This window comes from Ambystoma mexicanum, chromosome 1p, assembly GCF_040938575.1.
Source record: "Ambystoma mexicanum isolate Mex_15411 chromosome 1p, UKY_AmexF1_1, whole genome shotgun sequence".
NCBI classification, from domain to species: Eukaryota; Metazoa; Chordata; class Amphibia; order Caudata; family Ambystomatidae; genus Ambystoma; species Ambystoma mexicanum.
In genome coordinates, this window is record NC_090921.1 from 1,348,183,567 (window position 1) to 1,348,211,235 (window position 27,669).

General features: G+C 46.3%; 1 protein-coding gene across 1 annotated transcript in view; it reads right to left on the reverse strand.

Moving 5' to 3' along the window:
* Positions 1–1,013: 1,013 nt before the first annotated feature.
* IZUMO1 (izumo sperm-oocyte fusion 1) overlaps positions 1,014–27,669 on the reverse strand; it is a 441,208-nt gene continuing 414,552 nt past the window's right edge. The window contains exon 5 of the mRNA XM_069649610.1: positions 1,014–1,268. Coding sequence (XP_069505711.1) covers positions 1,153–1,268 — 116 coding nt within the window. The 3' untranslated portion in view covers positions 1,014–1,152. The remainder of the gene's footprint in view (positions 1,269–27,669) is intronic.

Here is a 27,669-nt window from a genome sequence, read left to right on the forward strand (position 1 = left end):
AGCCTTGCATTCTGCCTCTTTCCTGCAATTTGGCGATCTTACACCCTCCAGTTAATACAAAATGTCCCGCAAAAATGCTGCAATAAATGAAGGTTTGTTCCGCAAAATGTGCCATTTCATGCCACAATATCCTGGAAGGTCTGGGAAGTGGTACACTTGCTCTAGTCAATGAGCATGTAGAGGGGGAGGTCGGTGGAGCGCGAGGTGGAGGAGAATGAGGATCCTTTTGTGGATAGTATTTATCAGAAAACACAGTAAAACAGGGACATGAATGGGTACATTAGCTTGTTTGGAGGGATTTCTGCTAGGGATTTGGAATGTGGTTAATATATCCATGGCATGTAGCATTCTCAGTAAAAAAAAAAAAAGTATACAATATGGCTTTATACCCGGTAGAGCTGTACAACCAGGGTTATAATGCAGCATTTCAAAAATGTCTTTTTGTTACAAAATTAAAAATGCACTTTCATGCCTTTTTGGGAAATGCAAATGGGACAGCACCAGTGAGTCTGTTCCACTCAGGAGAAATCCACGAAAGGATCACTAATGACCCTCGTGTGCATTGTGCATCCCCATGCACAGAAGGGATTGCGAATGACAGAATCTGATGCTGACATTCTCAGCCCCTTTGCAGATCCTGTTCACCTTTTTGTGCCTTTAAGTGCTAAACACATTTCTATTTCCACATTTTACATGGCGGGAATCAGATGGGAACATATCTGAAATGTTGCTGCAGTATTTTGGCCCAGAATCATAAGGTATCTATACCATGTGGAGTTTCAAAATGACTACAATAAATTCGGAAATATTCAGAATCAGTATAGACAGTTAAAAAAAAGATGAATTTTGAAGTATCAAATTGTTTTTCTATTTCCACTACACTCATATTGAGATCCTATTAAGTGCAATTTTGAAGTTTTCACATGGTTGTCCTCCCATACATGCAATAGCAGCTATTACATGTATGGAGGACAACAACAGCCATGAGTCACAGAGAAGCTGGCAAAGTTAAACACACTTTGGACAGTAGTGGTTTATTAAAGGTGTTGAACAGGTTTCCTTGTCATTTGCCCTGCTATTTTCATATAAATAATATAATAAAAATAAAGACTTAGTAAACACTTGTGGTAGCTGAGAGCTTTACACACTCCTTTACAGACTCCCAGACACATTACCTCCACAATTAAGGTTCACTTCTTTATCTTGTTGGCAGTTATTCACGGTTTTCGTGCAAGTTATACAGTCCAAGACTTCCTGATAAAGGACACCTGCAGTAAAACAAAGCACAAAAACAAAACAATAAAAGAAAGTGGCGTAAGGTGTCTGCGATAGGAGGGCAGCCAAAAGATAATACCCTTCTCAACATGGACGCAAATTATAATTCTTGCTTCAATCCATCAAATCATTGGGGTGAGCTGGCTCTACTTGTGTAATGGATAGCCTTTGCATTATTGTGTGTTGGGTCGAGATGACTGCAGTTTGGGGTTCGTGGTTGGTCTGACTGGTGTCATTCCAAAGGTAATTGATTTCATCTGAGAGTAAAACGAAGAGTGTGTGAGCGAATGCATGATCCCTCACTTGCAGGAATGATCTGTTCTCCTATGAATTGTTGAAGTCACATCCACATGAGGCAGGTAGATTTCAGATATGAAAGAGCTGCTCTGGACTTCCTCGCTACCAAGCAGAATTGAATAGCAGTCGGCAAGTGTGTGCTGGGTGCAAGTTCTAGTAGCGTCCCACAGTCCAGTAATAGAAGCACATAAACTGTGCACCGGTGCAAGTGCAAAGTTTGCACGGTATTAGCACTGGGGTAAAATTTGCCCTGTTTTTAAGAATTCTGGGACACATTAAAAAACCATTGCACCTCGACAAGTGCAGTTTGGCATATTAAAGGGATAGTCCAGTAAACATTTTTATTTAAAAAATAGATAAGGCAACATTAAAAAAAAATACTAGCACTTTTTTTTTTAAACTTCCTATGTAAAATTTTGAGCTATTCAAGCTCAAAATTCGCAAAAGCAAGCACATGGGCGCATCCATTTTGTGAAATGGATGCCCGCCTGTGCTGGCTTTTGCTTTTGCAGCACTAATGAAGGAAAAGCCAGCCAGCTGTAGTAACCAAAAGCTACCGCTGGGTGGCTTTTCCTTCATTGGTGCTGTACGCGGAGGACGGGGACCGGAGACCAGAGCAGGAAAGCTGCAGCTGAATCTCGGTAAGTGCTATTTAATAAGCTCTAGCTGCGTTTTTTTTTCTAAGTTTTCCGGGCTGGAGGAGCCCAGAAAACTTAGAAATAAAACCGCAGCTTTAAAAACGTTGTATTTATGTTTGCGGTCGCTTTTGAAGCGACCGCAAACATAAATACAACGTTGTGTTTGAAAACGCTGCGGTTTTTCTTTCCAAGTTTCTCAGGCTCCTCTTGCTCAGAGGAGCCTGAGAAACTCAGAAAGAAAAACCGCAGCGTTTTCAAACACAACCGCGTTGTGTTTCTGCCTGCTGTGGCTATCACTTTGGGTCTCCGGTGCTCCCTCAGGGGAGCACCGGAGACCCAAAGTGAAAGCCAAGGCAGGCAGAAACACAACGCGGTTGTGTTTCTGCCTAAATCTGCTTTCCCATTTGGGGCTCTCGGGCTCCCCACGGGGGGCCTAAGAGCCCCAAATGGCAATGCAGATTTAGGCAGAAACACTGCAGCATTTAGCATTTCCCATTTGGGGCTCTCGGGCCCCCCTTGGGGAGCCCGAGAGCCCCAAATGGGAAATCAGATTTAGGCAGAAACACTGCAGCATTTAGCATTTCCCATTTGGGGCTCTCGGGATCAAAATTTTACATAGGAAGTTTTAAAAAAAAAAGTGCTAGTATTCTTTTTTTAATGTTGCCTATCTATTTTTTTAATACATTTTTTTACTGGACTATCCCTTTAAATGCACCAGGGCTAAAATTGCCCTAGTGCTAAAAAGACACATTTTGATGCATTTTTGCATAAGTGCAAAGTTTGCCCTACTGCTAATACCATTCCATATTAGCACTAGGGCAAACTTTGCTCTGGTGCACAAATGTTGCGGACATACATATTTTTTGCACTAGGGAAATTTTTGCCATGCTGCTTTCAATAAGCCAAACTGCACTTGTCGAGGTGCAATGGTTTTTAATGTGTCCCAGTGTTTTTAAAAATAGGGCAAACTTTGCCCTAGTGCTAATACTGCGCAAACTTTGCACTTGCACCGGTGCAACGTTTCTGTAATCTGGCCCCAGAAGTCCAACCGGAACAAATGCGAAAAGAAGCAGTGGGGGTCATTACGAGTTTGGAGGTAGCCATGGTGCTATTAGCACCAGGGTTGCCTCCAAACCCGTGTCCGGGTCGTCGGAATGGGGACTTACCGGGTCATTCCAACCTTGGAAGACCCGGTAAGTCCCCATTCTGAAAATCATTCCCCATTCCCATTGAGCCCTCAAAGGGCCTCAAGGGGCTCAATGGGAATGGGGAAGGAGCTAATAACGGGCCTGCAAATAGCGGGCCCGTTATTAGCTCCCTGGTCCCTTAGCGGGTCCCGCTAAGGGCGGCTGGTAAAACCAGCCAGCCCTAGTGGGACCCGTTAAGGGACCTCGGAATGTGGTGGTATGGGGTTAATGGCACTGGCATCCTTACCAGTGCCGTTAACCCCCTAACGCCGTACTCGTAATGAGGCCCAGTGTCTTGATTAAATGCCTCTGAACATGAACACGTTGGTGTACGATAACTTGAAATGCATCCTTCATCTACGCTTGGGTGTTCAGTAGGCCGCTGCTCGTTGTTGCATTTGTTGGAAGATTCAGATAAACCCTTCTGTGAATACTGTACTTCAACGAATAGGCACCTTTCAAGCAGATGTGCTCTATTCATATAAGTTAGTCTCTCAAAGATAGACATCTTACACTGGGACATGCATGAGTAGAATGAGAGCCAGGGGCTTTCGTATTTCTGGTGATCTTGGCTCCAGTCAACCTCACCTCTCCACAGGGATGGGTGCAGCAAACGCTTAACACACTTGAGTTGGTATGCAGTGATTATATTGAATAGAAAACAACTCATGACATTTCAACTAATGAAAAAACAACTAATACCAAAATATCTAATTTTGCAAAAAACTAAAAAAATACGGTTGCAAGTGTCAATAGTCGTTTTGGGGGTGGGGCAAAAGTATTACAAAAAAGGGGGGCTTTGGGTGCCCCCCAAAAACAACAAAAAGAAATTAGTTATTTTGGTATTAGTTGGTTTTATTTGTTTAAATTCCATTAGTTGTTTTTTCATTCGATTAAATCACATGTAACCTTTTATTTAGGGAGGTTAATGGTCTTCTTGAGAGGGGCATTGAATACCTTCTTGCCCAGGTGGAGGCAGGGGAGTCTATGAACTTTATGGAAATGGATGCTGCTAGGGCATGCTCATCAAGGCTTCCTGGTTTCTTGATTGGCCAGCATGATGCTGACTTCTCACCACTAACAGCATAGCATTCTGGTCACCACGGAGACAAGATGCAGGAGTGGAATGTGGATGGAGCTCCTGTTCTCTGGGGCTCAGTTGCCGAATAGCTGATGGGAGCATAAGAGGAAAGCTGTGTTGGGCCCTGAAGCCACAGTTAACTTGTTTATTCTGCTTGGAGTAAAGTCCAAGGCTACATGGAGTAAACTCGGACCTTGCCTTTCATTATGCTGGACTGCATGCAGGGATATTTTCTTGATGTTTGCATTGTAATTTGTTATTTCGTTTGTATGATATCTGACGATCAAATAAAAAAAAAAAGGAAAAATGCCACCTTACCAATTTCAAAGTAAAACATTCAGGAAAAACTTCAATCTGTCAATGCAAAACAGAGCGTGCCATTTTGACAAAAGTAGTAGGAGCAGAAGCTACAATTTGAGAAATGCTGGAGCTGCGTCTTATTTTATTTTTTGTCATAATGATTATTCCCCACTATGGTGTTTCCCTTTTGTTTTTTGACATGTAGAATTGTCAGGGTTCTTTTTTCTGTGTTTCCTATTTTTATTATCTTTTGTTTTATTGGATAAAAATAAATTAAACCTTTAACAAGAGACACATGAATAAGGTGTACATAAATGTACCACTTAAGAAAAGAAAAGAAAGGAAAAAAAAGAGCAAAATGAAAAAAATAAATACAATTTAAACTTTCAACTTCAAAGATAAAAAACTAAAAAACATTACAATTGCATTTACAATAGAAGTTATTGTTCCCGATAAACAATCATTCCACATCCTATCTTCTGCCAATACTTTTGAATATTTCATAAACTTATAAAAAGCAGTTTCTCTTGAATGCTGCAAAGAATCACAGTTTAAAAGCAAATATCCAACGTTTTTTTCTGATTCCCGTCCTTACAGAACCGGCAACATAGTTTCTTCTTTTAAAAGACCGTATCTAAATAGTATCTCTTTAGTGTGCAAAAAAATCATGCGAAAACGGAGAACAGTGAACGTGCCTTCTTACTAGAGTATGTAGCTAAATAAGGGACTAAAATGCCTTGCCATTTATGATCCAGTTTCAGATGTCTCAAAGAGGGGTACGAGTGGATTCCAGCCACAGTAGTAGCCGAGTCTGGAGTATAAAGAGCCCTTTACACCTTATCGAGATTTTCAAGGAGTTTCACTGTTTACACCCAATTTCGGCCAATAGAAATAAAGCAAATACCTTCAGTTCAGACAGAACACTCAATTCTCCCAGCTCACATGCATCCTGAAGATCAACAAATAAATAGTTAACTAATGGAGCCAGAATCTTCCCGTACAGTGACAAATAATGCCAAATCGCCCTTGCTTTGAGAGAGATTATACCCAACTCATAACGAATCACTGAGTGCGGTAAAGAACTTGGCAGATTAAGGAGTCTTCTCCATATCAGGGCTTCTAAATAGGGCAAGTGCTCAATCATTGAGGGATCATATACCTCAATCCCATAAAGTAATTTTGGCACGATTTTGCCCTCGAAAAAGCACAATGAGGGTAAGAGTGAAAACTTGCAATACTTAGAGTGGACCCTCGTTAACTGATTCGCTAAATTAACGGCCTTTGTAGTGAGCCACATGCAAACTACTGAAATGGAGCTTTTTGAATTAATCATGAAGCCCAGATAGAGAAAAGACTCAATCCTCTCCACCAGTTCTGCCTGGACATGCCACTTAAAGGGGATCTTCCTCCTGAAATGAGAGAATTACGTCACCTTCGTCTTTGCCGGATTTACTGACAAAGAATTGTCATTCACAAAGGAAGAAAAACCATCAAGAAGGTGTTGCAGCCCAGTTGATGTATTGGCGAAAATTAGATAGTCATCTGTGTAGCCCAACCATAGTGGTCTCAGGGTAGGGATTTCCGGTGATGCCAGGGCTAGTGGTTGAAGATTCTGGTCCAAATCTGCCAAATATAAATTATAGAGGCAGGGGCTCAATACACATCCCTGACACACGCCTCTAAAGGTTTTTATCAGACGAGTTGATAAACCCTGCTGATTTAGACTAACTTGAATAGTAGAGTGATTATGCAGAGCAACTATCAATCTCAATAATCCAGGAGGAATTCCCCAACGTAATTTACACCATAAGAGGGAATGGTCAAAAGCAACGAACGCTGCCGTCAGAGCTACTGTGGCAACGTAAACAGAATTATTACCCTTAGACCAAGCCAAACCAACAAATACATTTTAACACAATGCCGTTCAACTGGGGGCTCATTTTTTCCTGAATCCTGTTTGTTATTTGGAAAGTAGGCCTTCACTATCGGCCCAGGATTCAAGATGTTCAAGAAGCATGCAGGAAAACATTTTGGAGTCTGCATCAAGAATTTAAATCGGACGGTAATTCCCTGGATGAACGCTCTCTCCTTTCTTGTAAATGGGAATAATGTGTGCCCGATCCCAGCTGGGCGGAAGATGCTCCAACCTAAAATATCTTTGAATAGGGGACAAAGAACTTCTACCCAGAGTTGGATTAGTTTTAAATAGGCGTTTCGAGAGTCCATTTGGTCCTGGAGCTTGCAAATTACTTATGCACCTAATTATTGCCACAATTTTAGTCTGTGATGGAACAATATCTACTGGGGAAGACTAAGGGGGTCATTACAAGGTAGGCGGTATTAGCGGCATGGCTACCCCCTTACCGGTTACCAGGTCTGGGTTCCTTGAATGAGGAATTACCGGGCCATTCTGACCTTGGAGGGCCTGGTAATTCCTCATTCAAGGAACCTGGACCCAGTACATCCCCATTCCCATTCGAGCCCCTATAGGGAGCATGCTAACAATGGGACCGTTAACAACAGGCCTGTTGTTAGTATGCTGGGATGTTCGCGGGGCCCACTAAGGCTGCCTGGTAAAACCAGGCGTCTTTAGCGGGTCCCGTGAGCAGAACTCATAATGAAGTGGTAAAGGGTTGACGGCTCCGGCACCTTACCGCCAAGGTTGTAATGACCTCCTTAGAGATTAAACTTACCGGGTTGATATTAAATGGTAAATCGGGAAGAGCATAAAGAGTATAAAGAGCCTCAAAATGACATATCCAATCCTCTGAGACTGCATTTCCTAGCCTGCATGTTTGAGCAGCTCCAGAGCGATTGATCAATGCCCAGAAGGTTTTTTAATTCTTATGCAGTAGAGCAGATAACATCCTTTCCGCATCCAATTGGGTGCAGTGTGCTCGAGAGGCCCGAAGCCAAATTTTGTAGGATTGTTTGGCCTTATGCAAAAGAGTGTCCCTTACAGATTCAATTATGTCAGAGTCATTTTGAATCTGCCTAATGGAGCACCTCATTTCTCTTCTCCTATTAACCAAATCTATGCTGTATGAATGAGAATGGGGAAAGGAGCGAGGCAACTTACTCCCTATCCTGGATAGATTAGATGTTAAGGCGTCAGCTATGAAACATTCTAAGTTATCAACCAAAAGGCAAGGACGCCTTTGTGATTCGGACTTTAAGGACAAGGAAGTGGCAATTGTCAGATTAACTCACACCAACATATTTGGTGACCATTGAAGGTGGACAAGGTGAGAGCAGTCCGCGCTAAGCCGTCACCAGAAGGGCTCAACCCTGTACCAAATTCTCAAAGTATGTTACCAGTAATGAATGATCACTAAGGTCAGAGCAAGCAATTTCAAAATTATAGCAGTTTTCCCATAGCCCCGAGCCCACAAAAGTGTAGTCTATGGTACAGGAGCTTGTGCCATTTGACCAAGTTGATTGAGGAAAAATATCCCCAGGAACTCTCCCATTTAAGGGCTGCAGCCCCATCCCAGGTAAACAGTCAACCCACATTTTCCCATTCCTCGTCTTTAGGACCACATTCCCGAGGGATATATCTCTTAACTCTATGGCAGAGATACAGTCAGCGTTAACTCTATGGCAGAGATACAGTCAGCGTTTAGATCGCCTGCCAGGAGCATGTGACCATAAGGTGTAGTATTGTATCCTTCAGCGACCAGGACAGAGAGTCGATCAGCAATGGATGAAAAGGGGCACATGCCAGAGTGCAATTAAATGTTAATCACCAGCAAATTCAAAGGTGCCTTTCTAAGAATTCTAATGTGTGTATCCAAAATATCAAACTGGACGTCAAAAGTAGCAATCTCCTTAACTTCAGAACACATTTTAACCAAGGTTAAAAGACCGCCATATGGACGTCCAGTGTCCCCTTAGCGAGCAGCCTGATGTGTATTACTGAAGCCGTCAAAGGCTGCTGAGATGTACGCCAAGTCTCTTGAAGTGTAATGATTGTGCACTTCCTAAGTAACTGGCACAAGTTAGAATTCTGGAGCAGACGGAAGTATGATATGATATGATATTTTATTTGTATCGTGCCCATACACAAGTGTTTCAGGGCGTGACAAGGCAAGGGAGGGGTACAAGGGAGGACAAAAAAAACAATCTTACTAGGCCCAGTGACATGGAGAACGTGCAAGTGCAGGGGAGAGGGAAGGAGAAAGTGCATAGGGTACGGGGAAGTGGAAAGTGCTGAAAACATGAAACAAGCAAACAATAGGTAGTGTGGCCAGCTGGTGGCACAAGTGCAGTAATAGGCGCAGACAGACAGTGTCTTATAAGTGCGGGAAAGGGGGATGTAGGGTTGCAGATACAGACCCGAGTGCAGGGGTAGCCAGGAGGCAGTGCGAGTATGCGGCTGAGTGGGCAAGTGATCTGGACTTGAAATAGGGTAGCCAGGGGCCCAGTGCACAGACTGATCAGCAGGGGAGAGGAAGAAAGAAGGCAGAAGCAAAGAGGAAGGTCTTGAGGTGCTTCCGGAACCGAAGATGGTTCTCCTCAAGTTTCAGTTCCAGAGGGAGGCCCCCACCAAAGAAAGAGATCTACCCCCAACTCGTTGCTTGGAGGGAGTTGGAGGTGGAGGAGCGAAGAGCTCGAGAAGGAAGGTATTTCCAAAGGGAGAGTTGAAGATATTGTGGACCCAGTCCCCAGAAAAGCCTGAAAACGAGCTGGGTGTCATCCGCACAGCACTGAAAACTGGACCAGAGAGCAGCAATGTGGTGGGCGAGGGGTGCCAGGTATTGGTTGAAAAGCCAGGGAGAGAGGTCAGACCCCTGGGGAACGCATCAATTTTAGAGTGAGAAGAGGAAAGGAAGGACCCAAGTTGGATCTGGGAGGGTCAGTTGGAGAGGAAGGAGGTCAGCCAGTACAGGGTCTGATTAGTGATACCCAGATTATCATGGAGAGAGTTGAGCAGGATAGCATGGTTGACTGTATCAAAGGCAGAAGATAGATCAAGTAGGATGAGGACAGGAGGGAAATTAGAGTCAAGATTGGATAGCAGGTCTTCACAAATGTTCAGAAGAGCAGTTTCCATGATTCTGGCTGCTCTGAAGCTAGACTGATGGTCATGGAGACAGCCAAGAGAGTCTGAGTGAAGAGTAAGCTGGGAGATGGACAGCTTTTCCAGGATTTTGCCAAGGAAAGGAGAAGGAGTGATATAGTTGACAGGGCTGGAGGGGTTGGCAGTGGGTTTCTTTAGAAGGGGGTGCCATGAGAGTGCTTCAGAGGGGAGGGGAAGGTGTCACAACCTCTGTTCTTGCTGCCCTTGCCCCGACCAACTCGAAAACACAACCACACACACATGTTCCAAGAATCCCTCATTGCACTATTGGGTTCCCCAGACATCTCCTCAGCACCAGAGAACCCAGTTGGACCAGAGCATGGCACTCTTGGATCCAATTACAGTCTTCACTGGTTAAACATGGAGAGGAAACAACCCAGCAGTGTATTGCGGGTGGCAGTCTAGTTTCTGCCTAGTCCCTGGGTGTGGCTGATTATTTAAGCCACACCCAAGCATTCATCCATGCTTCGCGTTACTCTGCCAAGAGGCAGCAGAACGCTCACTGTGTTCCTCCGGAGCCAGCAACCACGCAGAGAAATCCAGCCGCAGTGTCAACTTGCCTGGAAGAGAGCAGCCCCTCGCTTCTGTAGCGGAGCTCCCAATCTCAGCACTTACCTGTTTTCTGTCCCGCGACGGCTCAGGCTTCTCCGCAACCCAGCTGCTGCTGTCATCGGGTCAGCAGCCCCTCCGCAGCTTACAGCTTCCGCGGCCTGCTTCTCCCAGCTGCTGCTGTCATCGGGTCCACGGCCCCTCCGCAGCTTACAGCTTCCGTTGCCCACTTCTCCGAGCTGGTGCTGTCATCGGGTCCGCGGCCCCTCCGCGGCATACAGCTTCCACGACTCGCCTCTCCAGCACCCGTTCGCCCTTGAGCCTCGTTCCATCCAAAACCTGTAAAAAAGGAAGAAACGCACACAGTAAGGTTACATTATTGAAAACGGACACCAACAAAGGGGAAAGGCACATTGTACTGTGTGTGCGCTATATAGCAATAAAGACAAAGGCAAGACAAGAAAGAAAGGCACGAAGTCTGCCAGAAAAAGACAACGGACATTAGCAATTAGGAAAAAAGCAAGAGGACAAGGCAGGAAGGCCTGTTAGAGAAACCTATATAAAGTAAAACAAGCCAGCAAGCAGGCAAAGACATTTGAACAGCGAATAACACTCCAAAAGCGCAGCAGAACACTCCAAGCCACTGCAGGTCTGGGCAGGACTACTCATCAGTGAAGTAACTGGTGGTATTGAACTATTGCACCCCTGTTGAGGATTGAAAGCAGGACGGAGAACCTACCTTCCTATAACTTAAGGTGAGCACACACACACAGGTGGGAGGTGTTCACAGAAGGGGTTAGGGGGAGAGGGGGTTGTAGCTACCACAAGGCCCCTAAATTTACCTCCACTTGTCTTCTTGGTTCCCCCCACAGACGCAGTCATCCAGAGGGTAAGAGAAGGTACCGAACGGAGGTTCCTGGTACTCCCGCAGAGCTAAGGTGAGCGTAACAGAACGCAAAGCCAGCTTTGAAACCTCTGCCCAAGTATCATGGAGACTTCGATACTGACCTATTAGCACAGTTGTTAGGGGAATTACGGGCCGAGGTCCATGCTGCTCGGCAAGAAACAAACGCCTTGCGGCGAGAGATAGTCGTTAATAGAGACCGTACCGAGGAATTAGCACGACAAATGCTGCAGCACCAAGCCGGGCAGGCCCCGTTAGCAGGCAACCAGCCTTCTGTTGCACCATCAACAGCCCCGGTGCAAGTATTCCTTCCAGAGACTGCTCCGCTAGCCCCACCCAAACGATTATCCGGAGACCCTAACAAATTCGCCGTTTTTATTATTCAGTACTGCCTGTATTTTCTGTGTAGACCAGGGGTGTTTCCCAATGAACAGTCACGAGTTGCCTTCGTTTTGTCTTATCTGGGGGGAAGTGCAGTGGACTGGTCCATTCCCCTGGTGAATCGGGATGACCCATTGCTACGTAATTTCGCTGGTTTTCAATGGGAGTTGGAGAAGTTTTTCGTCCGACACACTAGGGGCCAGACTCTGGACAACGAGCTCCTGTCGCTACGACAGGGAAACCAAGACCTGCTGATTTACATAGCCACGTTTAATAGACTAGTGGCAGAGACCAACTGGCCTGAAGAAAAGAAGACCACCCTCTTTCATCGGGAGCTACGAAGGGAATTAAAGGACGTTCTTGCCCAAGTTGTGAAGCCTCCCGACGATTGTGCAGAATTCATTGATCTCGTGGTTCGGCTTGATCATAGACTGCAAGACCGAAAGGCTGAACGAGCCCGATCGGAAGGAAGAACAATGTTTTTGCGTCCTCGGGAACCACAACCTCACCAACCAGATTCAACCTAAACCCATGCAAATCGGTGGTGTATGGGGCCCTTTAACGAAGGCCGAATGGGAGAAAAGACAACAGCAACAGCTGTGTTTATATTGCAGCAAGGCAGGAAATTTCCTGCGGGATTGTCCATTGAAACTACCCAGAAGAACGCTAGGAGCACTGGATGCAGAAGAAACCAAGTCCGACTCGGAAAACACCCAGCAAATGTAGAGGTCCGTTTGCTGAGCAAGGAGAAGGACTTACAGACCTCTCACCTCGTCGTCCCAGTGATTCTGATTAGTCAGCAGTAGCCCTCTCGCATGCATGCCCTCGAGGCATACATAGACAGTGGGGTGGTAGCAATAATATTGATCATGACCTAGCGGGCCAAATTGGTCCTCTCAATCATCCAAAAGCTATGTCAGAAAACGTTATGGCGGTAGATGGTACCCAGCTATCCTCTGGACCGGTAACCCACCGCACTGAAGTCGTAACGCTCCTTTGCCAGGATGGACACAGAGAAGACATTGCCTTTGACCTAATAAGCGCTCCCCAGTTCCGTATGATCCTGGGGATTCCGTGGTTGGAGGCCCATAACCCGCAAATAAATTGGCGAGCGAGGTTGTTAACCTTCTCTGAGGAGTGCTCTTGTTCCTTTTACAAAAGCACAGTGACGCAAGAAGGGCAAAGACAAAGTATCCCAAGGAAGAAAGAAGTGCTCGGTCTACTAGGCATTCTGTTTTTAGCATATGCCTATTACCAGGACGTATTCCAGAAAGAGCAGGCTAACACGCTGCCGCCACATTGGGCATATGATTGCCAGATAGACCTTATCCCTGGCACCCAGGTCCCATGCAGCTGTATTTATGCGCTGACCGAACAAGAGAACACCCACCTGAAGGCTTATCTAGAGCAGTACTTTGCAAGCAGTTTTATCCGACCCTCCAAATCTCCAGCAGCCTCGCCTCTCTTCTTTGTTCCAAAGAAAGAGGGGGACCTTAGAGCCTGCATTGGTTATCGGCTACTAAATCAGATAACGATCAAGAACCGGTACCCCTTGCCGCTCAGTCCTGAGTTGTTGGACCAGATGAAGGACGCACAAATCTACACCAAGCTGTACCTAGGAGGGGCATATCACCTGGTGCGGGTCAAAAGTGGGGATGAGTGGCAAATAGCATTCCGGATGAAATAGGGTTTTTGTGAGTACCAGGTGATGCCCTTCGGGCTATGCAACGCCCCAGCTGCTTTTCAGAACTTTATGAACGATGTGCTAAGGGATCTACTAGATGTCTGTGCCATGGTTTACATCGACGACATCCCGGTGTATTCTACCACCCAACAGGAGCACATCACCCATGTGCGGGCCGTCCTCGACAGACTCAGAAACCATCAACTCTGCGCAAAACTAGAGCAATGTTCTTTCCATGTGTCTGAGGTGGAGTTCTTAGGATTCATCCTGACCCTTCAAGAAATCAGAATGGACAACAGGAAAGTGGATGCAATCTCAAATTGGCGGTCTCCCACCTCCATCAAGGGAGCTTCCTAGGCCTTGCAAATTTTTATCGTCGTTTCAAACCAGGCTTTTCTCAAATCGTCCATCCGATCAACTTCCTGCTATGAAAAAACAAGCACTTTGACTGGCTCGCAGAGGCAGAAACCCCTTTCCAGGCCTTGAAATCGAAGTTTACCTCAGCCCCGATCTTACGCCACCCAAGACCCGATCTTCCCTACATAGTCGAAACTGATGCCTCCAGTACCGCCATGGGTGCAGTCCTTTCACAAAAAGACCCAGACACCGGCCAGTTACATCCGGTCGCGTTCTGGTCAAAGATGTTTTCCCCTGCTGGAGTAAACTATGCAATCATCAATAAAGAACTCCTTGCAATCAAAGCCGCCTTCAAGGAATGGAGGCATTATCTCTTAGGAGCCCGACACACGGCCACCGTCATCACAGACCATCGCAATTTGCAATACCTGAAGACAGCAAAGCGCAATCGTCTCGCCAGCTCCCATGGGCGTTATATTTTGTGGAATACGACTATGTTATTACATATCGTCCGGGGGTGCGCAACGGTAAAGCTGACGCGCTGTTGCGGTTAGGTGATGAAGACAAGGCATATGAAAAAACCAAACCAATCGCCATAATACCTGAAAGCAAGATACTTGGAGCCACAACACTCGCACCACTGGACGATCTAAAGACCGATATATTGCGCCACATGAGTGAGGAAGAACTTCAGGCATGGATCACCAAGAGCAGTCAACACATACGAAGCAATGGTTTACCATGTTTCAGAGAACGGATATATCTTCCGAGCGAGGCTCAACGAGAAAGGGTCATTACCACCTATCACGACACATTACTGGAAGGGCACCCTGGAATAGCCAAAGCCTTGGCCATTATCCAAAGAACCTATTGGTGGCCCAATTGGCGAAAGGACGTCATTCATTTTGTGCTCTCATGTGGCGTCTGTGCGTAAAACAAATCTGAAAAACAGAAACCAGCGGGCCTCTTACGCCCGTTAGCTGTTCCACCAACGGCATGGCATACTTTGTCTCTAGATTTCATTACCGACCTTCCTCCCTGTAATGGCTACAATACAATACTGGTTGTTGTGGATCTATTCTCAAAGATGGCCCACTTTATCCCTTTGAAAGGACTACCCACAGCGCTCACCATGGCAAAACCTTCTTAGAGCAGATAGTCAGACTATACGGGTTCCCAACCATTGTAATATCAGACCGCGGCAGCCAATTCATCTCGAAATTCTTGTGGAAGTGTTGTGAATTGGCCCAGGTGGTTGTACGACTCTCAACCAGTCACCACCCTCAAACCGACGGCCAAATGGAATGCACTAATCAGACACTCGAGCAATACCTCAGATGCCTACCTCACCAATCGGAGAACACTTGGAAAGATGTCCTATGGATTGCGGAATATGCCTACAACAACTCGCAGCATTCCACTACCGTGCAAAGCCCATTCTATGTCCTGTACGGGCAGCATCCACGAACATCTGTTCTCAATCCACCTGAAGAGTTAGAAATGCCAGCAGTAAAGACTCTGCATATAACCATCAAACGGGCATTTAAAGAGGCTGCAGAACAAATGGTGCAAGCCAAAGGAAGACAGAAAAAGTATGCAGATCAACACCAAAAGGCAGCACCGAAGTATCAAATTGGAGATGCCGTATGGTTAGCCTCCAAACATATTCCACTGAAAGGACCCCAAACATTCCGTCCAAGGTACTTAGGCCCATACATCATTGAGTCAATCATCAATCCGGTGGCAGTAAAGTTAACCCTACCGGCAAGTATGCAAATCCACCCGGTGTTCCATGTTTCCCTCCTGAAGCCTGTTCAACCTAATACACGGGTACAAGTACCCCCGACACCTACAATCATGGATGGGGAACTAGAATATGAGGTCAGAAACATACTAGATTCCAAGAATGTTAAGTCCAGACTGTATTACTTAATTGAGTGGAAAAGGTATGGTCCACAACACACATCCTGGGAGCCCAGTGAGCATATCCACGCTCCCCGGCTGGTTAAAAGGTTCCATCGCACACATCCAGACAAACCCGGGCATGGGGTTTCCAACCTGAGGGGGAGTTGGGGGGAGTACTGTCACAACCTCTGTTCTTAGTGCCCTTGCCCCCACCAACTCGAAAACACAACCACACACACATGTTCCAAGAATCCCTCATTGGTCTATTGGGTTCCCCCGACATCTCCTCAGCACCAGAGAACTCAGTTGGACCAGAGCATGGCACTCTTGGATCCAATTACAGTCATCACTGGTTAAACATGGAGAGGAAACAATCCAGCAGTGTATTGGGGGCGGCAGTCTAATTTCTGCCTAGTCCCTGGGTGTGGCTGACTATTTAAGCCACACCCAAGCATTCATCCACGCTTCGCGTTACTCTGCCAAGAGGCAGCGGAACGCTCACCGTGTTCCTCCGGAGCCAGCAACCATGCCGAGGAATTCAGCGCAGTGTCAACTTGCCCGGAAGAGAGCAGTCCCTCGCTTCTGCAGCGGAGCGCCCAATCTCAGCACTTACCTGTTTTCTGCCCTGCGATGGCTCCGGCTTCTCCGCAACCCAGCTGCTGCTGTCATCGGGTCTGCGGCCCGTCCGCAGCTTACAGATTCCGTGGCCCGCTTCTCCCAGCTGCTGCTGTCATCGGGTCCGCAACCCCTCTGCAGCATACAGCTTCCGTGGCCCGCTTCTCCCAGCTGCTGCTGTCATCGGGTCTGCGGCCCCTCCGCAGCTTACAGCTTCCGCGGCCTGCTTCTCCCAGCTGCTGCTGTCATCGGGTCTGCGGCCCCTCCACGGCATACAGCCTCCACGACTCGCCTCTCCAGCACCCGCTCGCCCTTGAGCCTCGTTCCATCCGAAACCTGTGAAAGAGGAAGAAAAGCACACAGTAAGGTTACATTATTGAAAACGGACTCCAGCAAAGGTGAAAGGCACATTGTACTGTGTGTGCGCTATATAGCAATAAAGACAAAGGCAAGACAAGAAAGAAAGGCCCGAAGTCTGCCAGAAAAAGACAACGGACATTAGCAATTAGGAAAAAACCAAGAGGACAAGGCAGGAAGGCCTGTTAGAGAAACCTGTATAAAGTAAAACAAGCCAGCAAGCAGGCAAAGACATTTGAACAACGAACAACACTCCAAAAGCGCAGCAGAACACTCCAAGCCACAGCAGGTCTGGGCAGGACTACTCATCTGTGAAGTAACTGGTGGTATTGGACTGTTGCGCCCCTGCTGAGGATTGAAAGCAGGACAGAGAGCATACCTTCCTATTACTTAAGGTGAGCACACACACACAGGTGGGAGGTGTTCACAGAACGTGTTAGGAGGAAAGGGAGGGGGTTGTAGCTACCACAAGGCCCCTAAATTTACCGCCACTTGTCTTCTTGGTTCCCCCCACAGACGCAGTCATCCAGAGGGTAAGAGAAGGTACCGAACTTCTGATACTCCCGCAGAGCGAAGTTGAGCGTAACAGAAGGCTCCAGTGGTGAAGGAGTGGTTGCAGAAGTAATTCAGGGCAGGAGCAAGTGTGTCAATATGGTCCTTGATGGTTTTGGATGAACAGGGAAGAACCTGTTTTGACAAGAATTTCATAGATCAAACTTTTCTGGCAATATCATCAGGAGAGAACAGATGAAAGGAAGAGAAAGAAGCATGAGAGGTGGCAGCAGGGGGGCCATAGGTATTGTAGAGAGAGGAGGGAAGAGGAGGAGAGGTCGAGAGGGTGGACACAATTTCCTGGGTTTTGGAGATAAAATGAGAGGCAAGTGTTGTGCAGAGGGCCTGGGAAGGAACAGAAGAAGTAGAGATTGCAGCAGGATTAGCCAGCTCCTTGCAGATTTTGAAGAGTTCGGCCGAGTTATTAGATGCTGCAGAGACACGGGCTTGAATGTGGGCTCTCTTCTTTGTGCAGATAGAGAGCCGTATTGCCTTTGGAGCAGGCGGCAGGCCAGTTTGTTAGAGGATGCACAAGATGCCCACCATTTCCTCTCAGCTACCCTACACTTGCGTTTAAGGGTGGCTAGGTAAGAGTCGTACAAAGACTTGCACTTGTCTTTGGGCTTCAGGCGGAACCTCATAACAGAGGCAAGAACATCAAGAGTATCAGAGATAGCAGAGTGGAGATTGGAAAAGGCAGTGTAATGATGAGAGTCAACGAGAGGTGGAGGAGGGGGAGATAAAGTAGCAGCGAAAGCCTCAACTGACACATGCTTCATGGGCCGGATGACCGAGAAGGTAGGTGGCAATCTTGGAGCAGGCTTGGTCTGCGGGGTAGAGAGGGAGAGAAGGGAGGAAAGGAAAAAGTGACAGCTCCAGGAGAGTGGAGTGGTGAGAGGGTTAGAGAGGGGGAAGTCAGAGGAGATGAGAACATTCAGAGTGTGCCCTCCAGAGTGAGTCGGGCTAGAGGGAAGAATGGAAAGAGAGAGAGAGTCACAGAGGTCACGAAACAGTACAGAAGAGGGACAGGACACATCCAAGTGGATATTGAGGTCCCCAAGGAGGAGGAGTTTAGTGGTTGAGGCCAGGCGGGAGGAGATGAGGTCGGCCCACTCGGAGAGGAAAGCAGTAGTCTGACCAGGTGGCCGATAGATAATAGCAATGGTGAGAGAGTGGCTGGGAGAGAGAGAAAGCCTACAGAAAAGGCATTTGAAGGAGGAGTAGGCCTGCGTAGGAATCACAGGCGCAGGAATCCACTCTTGGAAGATCAAGACTACTCCCCCACCAGAACGGGTGGATCTGGGCACAGAGAGGATGTATCCATCAGGGAGGAGAGTGTCAAAGCTCTTGACAGAGCTGGCCGTGAACCATGTCTCGGTGAGACCGAGAACATCAAGTTCGAGTTCTTCCAGGAGATGGCAGATGTCAGAGGAGTGTTTGACAGCCGAGCGAGAGTTGAGAGTGCCAATAGGGAGTAGGTTTTCATCCTTGAAAGACTTCCGGGGAGGGGATGAAATCAGAGGTATGCCCTGCGGAGATGTCGAAGGAGCCTGAGTGGGGACAGAGGAGGAAGGAGGAAAGGGCTAGGTAGCCAAGGAAGAAGTAGAAGTGGGAGGTAAGGACGCCAGAGAGGAGAGAGAGGGCACCCCAGCAGAAGATAGGAAGTTGATGAGGCATGGGAAGTGTCTATCAAATTGGAGAAGGTCGGCCTGAGGGCCTTGGATCAAGACAGTGCCATTAAGGTAGGCATTAATGATTATCTTAGAGGAGAGGAAGGGGTCAAGGAGGGTCTCACACCGGGTGCCACCATTAATGGGTGAAGACGAGAAAGGAGAGAGCACAGAGACCATATGAGGAGTCCACAGGTCTGGCAAAGGAACGACAAAGAAAATGTCAGTGACGGTCTGTTTAGAGGATGCGCTGGTGTAGGTGTCAGTGATAGGGAGACCAGTGTTAGAGATCAAGCTATCCTTTTTAAACTTCTTTCTACCAGACTTAGTGAGAAGGGTAGGATAGTCAATGGAGAAACAGTTAGAAAACATAGGCTAAACAGAAAGCACCATAGGTGATGTGGAGGAGGGTGAGGAGGAGAGAGTGTAGTGGAGGGGGGGGAACAGCAACAGCAGGACAGCATGGCACAAGGTAGTCACTGGTCACAGACAAAGTCAAAAAGTTAACAGAAGGTAAAAACACAGCTAAATTCAAAAGTTAGCAGAAGGTGAAAACACAGCTAAATACAAAAGTTAGCAGAAGGTGAAAACACAGCAAAGTAACAGGCATTATGAGTGGGAGTCCAGATGACATGGAGAGAGGTTAGCATGTCAGAGGTGTAGGGGATGTTATGGTAGAGGCGACAAACCCATTGTTGATGCCTTGAGAGTGTCATGGTAGTTCAAGTTCCACTGTACAGAATGGTTGCGCCATTGTCAATGCGCTGGTGAGGGGTGCAGAGAGTTCTCACCCAGCAAACCGGCAGCGAACAGGGAGCAGATAGGACCTTGGAAAGTGGGCATTTGTGGATGGACCACCATAGGCAAAGTTTATTTTGCCAACAGCGAATGGCAGGAAAGGCAGATTGAATACACAGGCAGGCCACTAGTGGTCGGGGGATGTGGTGGCCATGATGAAATTGCTCCGATACCTGCAAGAAAAAGGCCTCTTGTGGCAAAACACACACTGCAGACAGTGGAATTAGCCACCCAGGTAAGGCAAGGGTGTCGTGCAGGAAAGGTAAGATGTGAGAAATCAAATTAAATGATGCCGTTGAGGATCGTATGATTCCGATCCTCAACTGCATTATTTAATTTGGATGGTGATTTCTCGTATAATCAATACAAATCAATTATGCTCATATTTCTATTTGGTTAGCATTCTGTGCCATTGTGGATCGTCGTACTTTGTGTTGTGATTCCCGGAAGAAGTAGCCCAGCAACCGATGCTCAACAATGGGAATTGAAAGAGATCACAGAAAGACAGCCTGACGACCTGTGGGCTAATTCGATCGTACTTTCTGGTTGACAGGTTTGCTGGCCAGAGATCTAATTTGAGGTTGAAGCCATTAACCAGGACCAATCCCGAATTTGCGCGGTTGTCATGATCTTCCTCTTTCAAAATAACACCTGAGCATCCAATGCGTCATTAGTTGTGGGGTAGGATTTCCTTCGGAGCATTGTTAATGAACCAAGGGCTCTACCGCTTCCTGGTGTAAGTTGGTGCTAACGCAGAGCAGATCATATCCCAACCGTCTCAGACTGTCACGTTCTTTAAGAAGAATATCCATTACAAGTTTGGATTTAAAGTAAACCACCACTTGATCTGGTCTACGTCGATCAGGAAAGCAAATTTGTTTGAGATCTTCCAATTGAATTCCAGTCAAAGCTGGGATTTCTTGCAGAAGGGATAGTAGATTTAGTCGATTGAGAGCCAATGAACGAGTGTCTGTAATCAAACTCTCTAGATAAACTGTAAATACTGAATCCTGCTTCTTCCGGAAATTCATGAAATGAGACTGAAAAAGGCTTTTCGGACCCTGTGGGCGTTGGTCCTCAGAACTGGTTGCAGTACCATTCTTGCTAACCAAGGAATTCTGGGCATGACAAATTCAATACTGGAGACGCCTCTTGCAAAGATGATACTTTCTGTACAGGAAAATGAAAAGTTGATGGTAAAGTTTGAATGAAGTGCTGGCCCCCCGCCATCATAAGAGGGGGCCCCAAACACAAAGGGGCCGTTCTTGGGTCAATGTAGTTAAGCCTACTGTGCCCGCAACTGCACTGAGTGAAGTGAATTCTGCTGTAGGTTGTCCAGGCTTAATACAGACAGTTTCATGAGTCAAAAGTGCAGATGGCAGCTTCACTGGACCTGTAGACGAGTCAAGGTGAGGTACAACCTCTTTGACAGCTGACTGGGCAAAAAGAGATTTAATAATGGGTGGAACCTGCTGCATCTTGCGCAGAGATGGCTTCTAGGCAGAGCCTGGTTTCACAAAAGGTTTCCCAGACCCCGGTTTCACCAGTAGTGCCATACTCAAGATCATTTCAACAGGGTCATCGGGGGTTAGTGTTGCCGCAGGTTGAGGGCATAAGAGCTCCGAAGTTATAGCAGGTTGACCACTGCCAGTTTGTGGTAATTGGGGATTTCATTGTAAAGTTTCCACGGTCGGGGTGAGTTCTGTGTCACCTCAGACAGGTGGTGTCGAATGTACAGATCAGGGAGTATGATCGTAGCAGAAGCCTTTGGAGCAATGTATGAGGTGAGTGGGTCATCAGATTTGCTTTGGCTGCTTTATGTGAAAAAAGAAACTCCTTAGCTGTAGCATGAATGTTTATGTGGTCGAATTTAAAAAACAAAGATTCAAGTAGAGTTGTGTTTGCTTTTTTTACTCTCTGTAATCCCTCATACAAAGAGACTAAAACACACAGAACCTGATCGATTTGAGTGGATAGGCTGTCCCACTCAGCTCCGATATCACTGTCGATTCTGCACAAAGCTGCAGAGAGACACTCGGGGACGTCATTTCACCAAAATGCCAGGGGTCGCGGAAGTGACATCACAATGCCACGCCTCCGAGAGTGACATCACAGGAAGTGATGTCATTTGACCACGCCCTGCGCGACATCACAGTAAGTGATGTCATATGACCACACCCACGTGACATCACAGGGAGTGGCATCCCATAGCATTGTTTCTAAGTACACTACGAACAATATGGTCATGATAACCCTGTAAATAGATGTACATTTCATACATGAATGGATCACTATATGTATCGTTAATATCAGTGCGTATAGTCCCATGTTACCAAATCACTGTGAATGCAAGCAGACATCCAAGGCCAAACGATAATGATGTTTTATTATACAGCACTTACGCTTAAGCACTTCATTTAGAACAACTATACATACAATATCACACTCCCAGGATTACAAATCATAGAATGTAAAACTAAAACCAGGACTGATGTCACGGTTTTGCCGGACCTGTCTGTCCCGGAATAGGTGCTCTGTCCCCCTCTCTCAAGCCCAAACTCTGCAACTTTCTGTGATGCATGTACATAATATTTATTTTTACAGAGCATATGAGGCAAGTGAGTTGGTAAATGCACCGTGCTATGAAGCACTTAATCGAATAACAGTGACAGGACAAGAACCTCTGACCATACATTATCATAAAGACATTGCTGGACTTGCATGTCTTGCGAATTATAAATGATACATTTGCAACAAGAGTAAACATAGTCCAGGGTAACAGTGCGAATTTCCAGATATTCACATGGCACCACAATCAGCTAACATGGGGCGGGCTGGGAACCAAAAGAAGCCCTGGAAATAATGTTCACAGTGGTCCCATATAACACATTTTCAACAAGCCTCACCCTTGCACAATGAGAACATTTGAAAATAAAATGGGTTGCCACACAAGAGAGGACCCGGGTGTAGAGGCCTACTGGGAATATCTCCAGAGTTCCCTACAGGCCAGTGCCACCCATGTCAGCTAATGCTCCTGAGCAGCGAGCGAAGTGAAAGGGGATGAAGCAATGTGCCCAGGGACACACGGATGCCGTGATTTGAGCCCAGGACTTTCACATCTGACCCACTGCACAGCAGTAAGTAACTTAAATGCACTCTCGACTTAACACATATTTTCACACCGGGTCAGGGTGGGTTTAGGTCAGTTGCCGAGCACACTCACCCCCGACCTGCGTCCTACACTGAGAGGGGGCATTGCAAATTGCATTAGAGAAAAATGCCCTCTACTACTTGAAGTAGTAAGGGCATGTACAGGGATAAAAGGCATTTCAAACAAAATCATGTGGCAGTAAACAAGTCAATCTCCCCTCCACGCTGTGGCTTACAGAGGAGGCCTGGGAAATGACACAATTATATTACTGGGATTGAAGCTCAGGGGCACAGTCTCTATACCTGCTGCAAAACGATAACAACAAGGACTATAGATATAATTGCCTGACCCGACCCACTCAATCAGTGCGGTTCGGCTTTTAATGGGAAGCTGCCAGGTGCCTTTACAAATGATGAGGCGAGGGTTGGCGATGGTTGGCACCATCCATCTTGGTGTCCGCGCACCCTCCTATCTGAGATCAACACAATGCGCTGGCGCGTTGATGAAGTATTTTGAGGAGCACCAGAGATATGGTATTGTTTCTGAGTGAAGGTAAAATCTCGCAACTGACACAGCCATTTGTCAGGGACCCCCTTCAGCGCAATTAATAATGGGCGTGCGGAGAGTGCGGGGTCCCTGGCATGTACGACAGTGCACTTCCCTTCTGCACCCCATACCCCTTTCCCATGTCACCCCACAATGGGAAATTAATGGACCCCATGACCAGTTCATTAATAACAAAAGATATGCATGGGGGACACCTGCCTGGGTGGGCGCGGCCGTGCAGGCTGCTGGCAGGCGCAGCGGCCCGTGACCTACCAGCAGCACTGCACACACGACGAGGAGGACCCACCACCGTCCCGACCCAGCACTAAGAACAGTGCTCTCTCACTGGTCCCCACCTGCCTTGTCAGTCTTAGTGGGGGCCGGCACCGCGGCTCTGCAGGCCACAGCGACCCGTGACCAACAGGCTGTAGCACACATGATATGGAGGACTGGATCCACCAGCCCCACCCAGCACTGAGCACACCAGACTCTCCAAGTCACTCGCCGTCTTACTTACCATGTTTTGGAGCTTGGACGCTCATCAGCAGGCACGCGCAGGGAGAACCACACGACACACACACTGCTGTGTGAGGCGAGACAAAATGGCAGAATCAAGCACACGCGGCACAATGCTTGGAAGCTGTGGCCATGCTCCCTCTGATGGCCACGCCCCCTCAGAGGTTGCAAGAGATTGACAGGGGTCGCCAGCCAATCAGCAGAGGTCGCTCAAGCGACCTATGGCGACCCCTTAATGACGTCCCTGGAGACGCTGCAGGGTTAGAGCTGTAGGAGAGGGAGCTGGCGAAGAGCAAAAAAAAAATCAGTCCACGAGAGTGTACAACTCTTTTGAGTCGAGCGGTTAGCAAGAGCATTGATTCCAGGGGGAGTGTCAGCCATACACAAATTGGTTGAGATGTTCGTGACACAGGTCAGCAAGATCCCAGGATGGTGCCTGCTTTCATTTGTCTCAGGTTCAATTGTTTTTTTTCCTTCCCTTTTTCCCTTTTTATCCTTGTGTGCAATTTTAGGTGGTGTGTGAGGGGTCATGCCGTTTGCCAAGTGGGGAGCGTTTACCCCAGGGTGAAGGAGGAAGAGGGAGTTAAATTGCGGTCAGCAACTCAGCGTCTGTGATCGGACGTGGGTCAAGAGATTTAATCAGACCACTACAGCCATGGCCACCCTTATAAAAATGCTGGCACCCCCATCGGCCACCCCACGAAAAAGCAAGCAAAAATATTTATATATATTTTTTTTTCTGCACTGAACTGTGCATGGACAATAACATGCCCAGTTCAGTGTGAAAAAAAGTGTCTTTTTTTGCTTTTATGCCACGGGACCCGGGAACTGCCCGCGATGGTCTGGAGTCAGGGCCGGACGGACCCGGAAATAAACACAGCCTGAGACTGGATGTGCGCATTTCTGCTTTGGCTCGCACTTCCAGGCTGTGTTTATTTCCGGATTTCCTCCTCAGGCTGCATGTATGTTGTGCAGGATTGGCATCATGGCTAAGAGGATAGGTGCATTTGTGGAGCTCCAGCATAACGCTAGTTTGCAGGTAAGTGACATTCGGAGGAACATTTTCATAAAACATTATCCTTTGACGGATATTTAATTATCTTAACTATATTATTAGGATTAGATACTTTAACAGCTGGGTGCTCAGGCATGTAGGGGACTATGTGAGACAACCTATATGATGATGTTGGTCAAACAGCAACATTTACGTTTAAATTAGGAATGTTTTGCATGTGCTTGTTTGTACAGGGAGCACTAAACATGTACAAAAACAGAGGCGCTGCTCAACAGAGGTAAATCTTGGTCGCAAATGAAAATTGGGCCCAAAAACAATGTGCATGCATGACATGTGTAATTCAAGAAACAGGAACCCTTGCAACGGTCTGCATGTAGATGACTACATTCCTAGACACACAGACAGGTGCATGTGCCCAAACTGTGTGTGCGCAGTTCCAAAGAAAGGTCACACAAGTGGGAGTAATAGTGTGGGGACATGTAAAATGGTTAATCGACATGAGAAGAGAGTTAGATGGGAGATCCCAGGGAGGCGAGATGACGGTGCAAACGTGCAATGCAAATGAGCCACTTACCCATAAAGAAGCACGTCTTGCGTCGTCAGTAATAATTCACACCTTAATCTGCCCCTAATTTGTCGGCAGATATACCTGTCTCAATTTACACATACCCAGGACAAGGAAAGTTGCAAAAGAACAAGCACATGCATGAACACTTTTACAAAACGGTAGCTCTAGGGCTAAACTCTGCTGCAATCTTGCAAACCAGGCCAGCGGGAGATGAGGATTTTCTATCAGAGGACTACACTTTTGTGGATATCGGATGAGAAGAGGTGGCACAGTTATCCACCACATGTGATAATGGATGTAGTGAAGGGGTGTCACAGTGAGTTATGTTTACCCTCAGCTCATTCACATGCACTTATGCCACACAGGAAGATGTTGTCTGTGCTAACCTAAGACCACCAGTCACCTTGCAAATCTGTGACAGTTAAAGCAAGCAACACAATAAAGCACCCTTCGAAATATGTATTCATACACATAATGTCTAATAGATTAGGCTATTCTTTGATAAGATAGGCTGGGTTCCCAACTGGGATTATGGCGAAGGTGCACTTCTAAAATCCGTTAAGGATTCCACTGAGAAGTGGGACTGGGTCGCCAACCATTATAAGGTAGCGAATATGCAATCCTTGCGCACCTTTTCTAAAATGCCTTTTGAGTATAAAAAAATGCAAAGGTATCTAAAGCTGTTGCCTTGTCCTGCTACCTGCAGAATCTTTATGGACATAAGACTTAACCGTCTGAATGTCCTAGAAATAAGAGGGCATGGATGGGTATTCCTGAGGAGATGAGAAAATGAAGACTATGCTTGGATGGTAACTGCATAGAATCTGCTAGACATATATTGACTTGCTGTGTTAAAATGAGACCAATATATATGGCTTAGATGCATAAAAGGGTATAATAAAAGTCTGATAATTGCCATCACCCAAATTTGGCTTCATGCAAATGAATTTTTATGCAAATTTGAAGATGATGTGATACTGTTGATAAGCCTGGATAAGGGTCTTGTTTGGGTCCTGTTCTTCTGGTCATGACCGATAAGGCATCATAAAGTTTTTATAATCAGATCAGTAAGAAACTGTTTTCTTTCCTTTGTGTTATATTGATTGGGCTGATTTGTTTTATGTTTTTTGATAATGTTCATTTCTTCTCTTTTATGTATCGATTTTGTCTTTCAAATAGGTTTGTAAATATGTATATGTGTTAAAGTTTATAACTAAAGACACAATAAAAAGAAAAAAAGAAAATGTTTAATAGCTTGATTTGCTAAAAAGTAAAGTCTGCGTTGTTGTCCTTAGTTGAATGTTCTTAAAACCATGCACAACACGCTGGAGGTTTGTGACGAATCTCCAGCCCTAAGTGAGTTTACTATACAACTTCTTTTATTGTGCGTCTTAAAGCACTGAAAATAAAGTGGATAAATAGATAGTTTGCCTTTTGGATCTTATAGTTTTCCATTCAGGATGTGGAATATGAAGGTTCTCTGATATTATTTTATCTCAACATGCTGCTATATGGATTCACATGTCATCATGATGCTTTATTATGCAATTTGTGTATTTTACAAGTAAACTCTATAAGACAGTATTAATGTAGTCCTCGACTCTCAAAGCTTTATTATTTCTTCCAAGTAAAGCATGGAAGAAGGTGGTCGTGCCTAAATTGGAGAGTGGGTTAAAATCCCTGCTTCGCTGTTTAGCATAAGCTTGTTATACAGGGCAAATAATGCAATCGCACCCTGACTTCAACTGCAAAAATTGGAGTGCTTATCAGTGATTATGTTTCGCCCTTACAATAGGACAGTTTTAATAATTGTAGGGACAAATTGGTGTAGCCTGGTGCTCCTCTGCTAGTGACTCCAATACTGTCACATATCATTTAATGATTGCTGCACTGGCCCTTCACCAATCTCCAATCACTTGATTTGACAGGCAGACAGTATCACCAGCCAGTCAGTGCACCAGAGTATCTAGTATAGTAGACTAACTGTGGTTGAACCAACATTTCATTTCCTCCCCTGTTGCTCCCAGCCACTGAAGTTGCTTGTGCCGTCCAGTGTACTGTCCCACACTCTGCAATGTCCTGTTATGCTATGATATTGAGTCTTCCATTGCACACCTCTGCCATAATGCAGTAGCAGTGGGATAAGGCCAAGATTGCTTTATTACAACATTGATGCTTGCAGATCTTAAAACATATGGCTCTGTACGGTGAACGTTTTAGATACTTTTTCAGCTGTGTGGCGC